Here is an 8,149-nt window from a genome sequence, read left to right on the forward strand (position 1 = left end):
TTTTTTCTATCAACTTATTTGTTGATAAAAGGGAATATAGCTAAAACTCATTTTTAGTTATACAAAAGTTATGAATATATTTTATCAAAAACATTCTGGTTGTAAATAAAAAATGCTCAGTATAATAAAACACCAGGGAAATGGTACTAAACTACATTATTACACTGCTACACATTTACTCTTAAAAAACTAACCATATCCAGTGGATATGAAGAACCAGAACTCTCATACACTGCTCATAGGAATCCAAAGAAAACAAGCATGTGAGATCAGAGTTCAGCAATTCTTAAAAGGTTATACATTCACCTACTCTGTGACTCAGGCATTAACACAAGAGAAATTAAACACATCCTTGGAAAAGTGTTTGCAGCAGCTTTTATTTGCAATAAATCTAAAACTTGTTGTAAACAACCAAAATATCTATGACCAGATGAATAAATAAAAAATAGGTTATAGCCATATAACCTCATACTTCTCAGCAATAAAAAATATCCAGACATCCTCATGTTCCTGTTGATGGGCAGAGTCACAGCTTTGGGGACAGGAGTACCCAGTGTTTCTTCTTTGCAGCAAAGCCACAAACCTTTTTCCTTTCTCTTAAAAAACAAAAATCTCACTCATATAAGCAATACTGATAAATCTCATATATGCTGTTTGAATATACCCAGGGGAAAAAGCATGAGAACTTAAAATGATTTCAATAACATACAATTCCAGGATATGAATGAATCTATTGTTGTACAGGTGAAAGTCTGAATTTGTTTTTGAAAAAATCAGGATTGACGATGTTGACTCCATCACCTTTCTCCTCATGCCCTGGGGGACCTCTTGCCTCAGTGGTAACAAACATAGCTAAGAGGTGAAGACTGTTTCCTCTGGACTTGGCAGGAATACTGCCTGCTCACAGAGGCCATGTAAGTGGACCAAGATCTCCCTTCTTAGAATCCTTAATTTCCTGTCTGCACAGTACAGCCTTGAGATGAGCAGTCTCTGACAATAACTTCAGCTACACAAGATACGGTCCTAAGTATTTCTGACCTGCTCATCTTTCATAGCCAGAGTGACTAACATTGTGGATACCCATGTAAAAGAGGCACCAATCAATTTGTGATAGTCTCTTCCACTACCTATTAATCCAGTATTTCTGTTAACAACTATAATCTTACAGCTTGTGATGCTATCCTATGGAACTCAGAATGTCAGGGCATACAGATCCATGCAGGGCCTGACAAACAGGAACCCCAGCCAATACTGAGCTTGAGGCAATATCCCTTTGAAAAGGAAAATAAGTTCATGTTGCTCTCAGAAGCATCAGATTGTCACTACCTCTCCCGACTTCAAACAGCGCCCTGCAGGTTTTCCTGGAAGCCTCAGGCAGCAATACAGAAGGCCCAAGCCAGAAAGAGCTGTATTCTGCCATCATTCCACTACCCTCCCTAGGGACACAAAGTTTGGGATCCCAACAAACTTGTTCACCCAAAAGATCCCAATTGTTTTTAAAGAACTACATTCAGTAAATAGAATTCCCCCAAATAACTGGTGCCTCAACCAATAAAGATTTTATTATCAGACAACCGGAGCAATGAGACACAGGTGGTTCCCACACTTGGTGATTCTGTGGTAGGAAAAATTCCATCAAGAGTCACATGAAACCAACAATATTTCTGAAAAAGGTCCACCTTCCTAAGTCAACAGCACAGTCCTTGTGGCATGGACTAACTCATCAGAGAGAAATAGATGAAAAGGGGATGAATGCTTAGCCTACGTACAGATCCTTTTCACAGACGGGAGAGCCCTGTTTCACTGGGGTGGGTGAATGGTGCATACTGTGGGCACCTTCCAGCAGGTAGAGTTAAGCTTTCAGTGGCATGAATTTGGCACGGGGCCCAGGCAGGTTAATGAGTGCAGCCTATCTCCCACATACCTGGAATGTGAGTGGATGCTTGGATGTATGTGGTCCTATTCAGGCAGTGGCACCACCAAAACCCTTCAAGAACTGGTATAATGAACAATAACATATCCATGCACATCAAAGGTATATTTCTCATATGAACTTTGTGGTATCCACTGAGATAAGGCTTTCAGCTGAATGTTTTCTCAAGTTCACTGTTCTCACAAGGACTTTTCTAAGGTGAATTTTCAAGTTTGTAGAGATTGGATCTTCAGCTAAAGTGTTTTCCATATTTCCCACAGGCCTTTATCGAGTATGAATTCGCCTGTGTTTAATGAGGCTAGAGCTATGGCTGAAGGATTTCCCACATTCGTTGCACTCATAAGGTCTTTCTCCAGTATGAACTCTCTTGTGTTTAATGAGACTGGAGTTTTGAGTAAAGGATTTCCCACATTCACTGCACTCATAAGGCCTTGAACCAGTATGAACTCTCTGGTGTTTTTGGAGACTGGAACTATAGGTAAAGAATTTCCCACATTCACTGCACTCATAAGGCCTTTCTCCAGTGTGAACTCTACGATGCTGAAGGAGTGCAGAGCTCTGGCTAAAGGATTTCCCACATTCATTGCACTTAAAGGGCCTTTCTCCAGTATGAACTCTCCTGTGTTCAATAAGGCTGGAATTTTGACTGAATGATTTCCCACACTCACTGCATTCATAAGGTTTTGATCCACTATGAACTTTCTGGTGCTTTATGAGACTCGAATGATATGTAAAGAATTTCCCACATTCACTGCATTCGTAAGGCCTTTCTCCAGTGTGCACGCTCTGGTGTTGAAGAAGTGCTGAGCTCTCACTAAAGGATTTTCCACATTCACTGCACTCATAAGGCCTTTCTCCAGTGTGAACTCTCCGATGTTTGATGAGGTTGGACTTGTTGCTAAATAATTTACCACATTCCTCACATTCATGAGGTCGCACTCCAGTGTGAACTCTCCGGTGCTGAATGAGGCTAGAGCTCTGCCTAAATGATTTCCCACACTCCCCACACTCATAAGGTTTTTCACCAGTGTGAACCCTCCAGTGGTCATTGAGGCTATAGCTTTTGCTAAAAGATTTCCCACACTCACTGCACATATAACATCTTTCTCTAGTGTGGGTTTTCTGCTGCTGCACAGTTGTGTGTTCATGGCTGCATGTCTGTATGTATTCTCTATAGTCAAAATGAGTTTTTCCGTTGTGACAGACAGTCCCCAAATTACTTTTGCCACTTGACTGTTCCTCAATGCAAGTGGCTGGTTGATGGAGAAATTCTGAGCTGGCCAGGAAGTCCTTCCCAACTTCTATGCAGGCAAAGGGTTCCCTTGATTCATGGAATTTGTACCTCTTCATAAATAAGGCTCTTCCCACATTGCTTTTGAAGGGTTTCTCTCCAAAGCGATGATCAATGTCTGCAGAGAAATACAACTGTTTCCCAGATGCCCCACATCTGTACAGTTTCTGCTGACAATGTGTTCCCTGTTGGTGATGAGTTATGTGCAAAATGTCTCTCAAGACCAGGCCATACATCACACAGGGAGGAGCCTTCTGGGGAGACAGACCTTCATTTGAAGTCCTTACTTGGGACACATCTTCTAAAGAAATATCCTGCTCAGAAAGATCCTCCTCATTCTCCATTCCATGCCAACAATCTGAAAGCAAGAAATGCTAGTCAAAGTGCTAGTGGGAAGGGGCAACTGCTACAAGCCAAGGAGCAAATCCATGGGATTGTTTATAAGACAAGGGAGTTGGGTTCTGGTTGAGAATGAGGGGCTCAGCAATAGTGGGTTATAAAGATGACAGAATGGGGGAGAGTTGATTAGGCAAGGGACACACCATGTGATGTGACAGAAAGAGAAGAGGGAGAATTTGAAACTTTATCCTCTGCAAACAACTTCCTGCATAACCTTCTCTGCTGATGATACCTAAGTGCTGTATGGAATGGTGTATCCAGGCCCAAGAAAAATATATGCCTTTAGTAGAGCAGCTGGCCTTTACGGACAGTTTAAGGATGTATGCTTATTTCATGACACAATATATAAAGGCCAATGTTGGAGAGCACTGTAGAAGTGGGAGTTCAGAAATGTGTAAATTAGCTGCAGGCTGGATATGAGAGTAGAAGTGACAAGTAATGGAGCTGACAAATTAAAAAAGTATCAAAATGACAACGGAAAAACAGAAATGAGCTCCAGCCACTGGCACTGGCACCAAAACACTAGTCAAACAGAATATATATCTGCTACGATGCGAGCACAGCTTTCACATCATTTTCTTAACCTGGGCAGTCTTCCTCTCAGTTCCTCTTGATGTTGTTTGTGAACCAATGAGGACTATTTACCTCAATTCCAAAATGATACAAAAACATGGCACTTAGGGATACAAGTACTAAGGGAAAGATGGGAAACAAGAGCAGCCAGCATTGACCCAGAAAAAATTTAGCACACGATAGCCCAGAGAAATAAAACAAATATTAGAAAGAAAATTTCAAAGAAAGGTCTTGTAAGAATAGTACAGTCCCTGTAAGTATGAGCATTTCAGTGGCATGATCCCTGGTACAGGCAGTCATAAGGAAACATTGGTTAGAAGAAGGAAGCAGAACCTGGCGCACATAGAGGTGTCAAAGCTGGACAAAGACATCGAATCATGGAGAGGGAAAGAAGGCAGGATGCAGCAATGTGACTGCAAGACTTCTGATCCCGAGTCTCCTTGTGAGGCTACAGGGAAACAGAGTTGGGGATGCTTAGGCAAAGAAAAGCAGTACACATCTCAATCCTACTAACCACAGAACCTACCCAGGGAGCAGAGGGAAGTAGAGCCAATGGTCCTGTGTGAGGACAGACCTGCCTCTCAGAAAAAGGGCGAGAAAACAGACTTGCTCGGGGCTCATGGGTGGGTGTCAGGAACTTACCCAGGGAAGTTATAAGGGCCAAGTTCTCCACCATCACATCACGGTACAGGCATTGTTGAGCCTGGTCAAGGAGATTCCATTCTTCACAAGAGAAGTGTATGGCTACATCTTCAAAAGTTATATTGCCCTGCCATGATGGAAGAAAATCAAACCACAAATAGTCCCTTCCCTGAGGACACACAATCCATTCCCCCACATATTTATCTCATGCCCATTCCATGCCCAAGCTTCCAATTGCCACTGTACTCTTATGGGTTCACTGATCACCAGGCACAGCATCAACAACAGGAAGGTGGACAGATAACTTAGCTAGGGACCTGGCACAGAAGTATCTGCCCTTGCCCCTTTGTACCCAAGATCATGTCAGTCTCAATACAGGACCCCAGGACAGTCAGAGTTACTTGCTGTCCAAGTGCACATCATTCTTTACACTACACAACCCTCATAACTAGAGATACCAAAGTCCCATGGACAAAACAACTTCACTGTCCTACACCTCATCTTCCTGATTTCCTTACCTCCTCTTCACACCATTGGTGGAGGTAAATTCTCACCCTAGGTTATGGGGATGACCAAACATACAATATCTGATACTGGATAGATTAACGACAATCCTTGTAGAGGACAATGTATATCACTTAGGACTACATAGAGGTATGGTCCAGAAAAATTGAACCAGGGGCTGTGGGATGCAAATTTTTTAGGACCAAAAGGGTAAGATACTCCCTGGTCCCCTCAATTGATATGTTTGGGTAACTACGTGGGCTGGTAAGGAGGTAAAATCTGCTACAAAGGAATAAGCAGAAATTATGTCTGGTCCCCTTCATATAAAGAATTGTCTATGTGGAGATATTATTAGCTGGAGAAGAGTGAGGACAGGAACTTATATTCAGTTTACTTGATATCATCCGAATTTCACCAGCTGTCAAGACACCACACAATACTTGTAAAGGCACACAAGACTCTCAGTATACTTGACAAATATGAACAGGATCAAAAACTGCCCTGCACTTCTCATAGTTTCCACTAGTGGTGGCAGACAAGGTTATATTAAGTCCCCTGCCTGGCTCCAGTTTTTGCCCCAGACTTAGCCACACTGGCCATGTGTTCATCTCAAATACTCATGACCCTACTCTACTCATGTCTGTACCAGATATCCAACTTTTCTCTATATACCTAACACTTTAAGATCTGCTCCACTCTTCATTGAACCCCAGGCAAGTGACTATCACAGACAGATGTGATTACATCTGCCCCTGGCTTTATCTTCCAGGCAGAATGAAACACTAGGCCCCACTAAAGTCACTACCTAAAATCCTAGCAATTTCATAGATTGGACACCAAGTCCAGCCAAAGTGTCATCTTGCCTCAAATATACCTACACCTCGCAACCATCCCACATCCATTCCTCCGGTGAAAGCCTATGCTACTTGCAAAACATCCTGTTTGCTACCTCCTACTTTCATGGCCACTCACCTCCTTTACCTCTATTCCCATAATGTATTTGTAAAGCCTATTGCCATCAACTGGAAACTGAACCAAGAGGCACTGTTCTTGGCTGCATCCAACCCTGCCAATGCCCCCTATGCCTTCCACCATGAATCCTCAATGTGATTCACAGCTCACTAACTTTAGTCCACAACAACCACATTTTGGATGTGTCCACTGTCAACCACTTACCAGATTTCCACATCAGTGTATTCAGCTCCCCACTTAATTCTGCCTCTCTGGTGGAAACATCTCTACACTCTTAACATAGCCAAATCAAAACTCCTGATGTCCCAGTGAATATTATTATTAATACCATCTTCTCCATCTCAGTTAATTGAAACTGAATTCCCTCAAAAACTACAGGATCATTCCTGAATCCTGTTTCCTCAATGTCCAAATCAGAAGTTGCCTTTTAAAAGAACTTCACATCCAAAATGTAATCTATAACGGTGGTCCATTAGCCTCACCTGGAGTATGGCCGGAGCCTCCACCCTGATCTTCCTTCTCCCTCAACCCCTGTCTGTTCTCCACTCTGCAGGCGATGGAGACTAGTCAGACTTCTGACCCTAACTTCCCGCTGCCTGCAGCACAGTCACCCAACTTTCCAGGCACATCACAATCCCTACCCGCGGCTTCCTGAACATTCCCAGGTCAGGCTCCCCTCCACTCATCCGCAAACCTCCAGGTGTCAGTTCCAGGGAGGACCTCCATAAGGTCCTGGCGTGGCCTTAGGACCCTAGGCTTGGAGTTTATCCAAGGTCCCACACCCAAGAACTAGAAAAATGTCACTGAAGTCACACGACGCAGGAGGCAGCAGCAGGCTGGCGGGGCGCATGCACTCCCCGAGGAGGTTCCTTAAGCCCGTCTGGGCCATGGAGCCACGAGAAGGGGCAGCCTGACTTCTGGGATGGCGGAACGCCCACCCTCGCACCCCGCCTGGCCCTGAAATGGGGTGGCCGGGCTGGCTGCCTCCCACCTCGTGCTCACGGCCGCGGGACCAAGAAGTACGCCCCGCGCCCCCAAGAGCTCGTCGCCCTTCCACCGGTTCCTCCTGTGAAGTCGCTTCAGAGAAACGTCTGAAACCCAACAGACGGCGAGGCCTCTAAGCCCGCGGCGCGCGCCCCGGCTGGTCACTCCGGCCCGTCCCCACAGGACAAGGCGGGCCGCGCATACCCCCGCCGAGCCGCGGCGCTCACCCGCGCGGGGTCCCCCGGAGCGGCCGCCGCCATTGGACTCTCCCCCGGCGGGCGCGGTCACGGCGGCCCCAGGACTCTGCGCAGGCCCGCGGGGCGCCCTCCTCCCCACCGGGCGCTGGTGGACACATCCGAGCAACCGCAAAATGGCCGCCTCCTAGGAAACGCCGGAAGTCCCGCCCTCCCGTTGTGCGTTCATGGAAACGCCCCCTTCCTGAGCTGTCATTGGCTCAGGCGTAGCTGCACAGTGCAGAGCCTTCTGGGTAATGCAGTTTCCTAGCTCCAGAGGTCACGCATAAGGGTGGTGATCATTTGGAGTTCAGGCTAAGCTCCAGGGACCAACACAGAGGAAAGGACTCCTCCCTTCTGAAAGCAGAAGGGGCAGTTGCTAAGGAGTCTTGTCTGCAGCTGGTAGCCCAAGTGTTTAGAAACTTAAAATTTTAAACTCTGTTAATGTTTATAGCAGCTCAATTCACAATAGCTAGACTATGGAACCGACCTAAGTGTCCCTCAATAGATGAATGAATAAAGAAAATATGGTATATATACTCAATGGACTATTACTCAGCTTTAAAGAAGAGTGAAATTATGACATTTGTCAGTAAATGGTTGGAGTTTGAGAATATC

The 8,149-nt window shown here is 45.1% G+C and overlaps 1 protein-coding gene across 3 annotated transcripts; it reads right to left on the bottom strand.

The window, feature by feature from the left end:
* Positions 1-355: 355 nt before the first annotated feature.
* On the bottom strand, positions 356-7,679 carry LOC107158992 (zinc finger protein 154-like). Of its 3 annotated transcripts, XM_048791543.1 has the most exons (4): positions 7,526-7,679; positions 4,839-4,965; positions 2,448-3,582; positions 356-2,363 (listed from the first exon to the last, which is right to left on the bottom strand). In XM_048791543.1, exons 1-4 carry the CDS (start codon positions 7,556-7,558, stop codon positions 2,198-2,200), a joined length of 1,461 nt encoding a protein of 486 aa, XP_048647500.1. In that variant the 5' UTR covers positions 7,559-7,679; the 3' UTR covers positions 356-2,197. The 3 variants fall into 3 exon arrangements, with proteins under 3 accessions (XP_048647500.1, XP_048647501.1, XP_015361014.1); XM_048791544.1 differs by having other exon boundaries at positions 356-3,342; XM_015505528.2 differs by having other exon boundaries at positions 356-3,582.
* Positions 7,680-8,149: the final 470 nt, after the last annotated feature.

Source organism: Marmota marmota, unplaced genomic scaffold (genome assembly GCF_001458135.2).
Source record: "Marmota marmota marmota unplaced genomic scaffold, marMar, whole genome shotgun sequence".
Taxonomy (NCBI): Eukaryota; Metazoa; Chordata; class Mammalia; order Rodentia; family Sciuridae; genus Marmota; species Marmota marmota.

Coding starts and splice junctions, on each gene's coding strand:
- LOC107158992 (XM_015505528.2), bottom strand. CDS start 7,558: ATGGCGGCGGCCGCTCCGGGGGACCCCGCGCGG. Junction 4,966..7,525: donor CTCCGGGGGACCCCGCGCGG/GTGAGCGCCGCG, acceptor CCATCATGGCAG/GGCAATATAACTTTTGAAGA. Junction 3,583..4,838: donor GGCCCTTATAACTTCCCTGG/GTAAGTTCCTGA, acceptor TCTTGCTTTCAG/ATTGTTGGCATGGAATGGAG.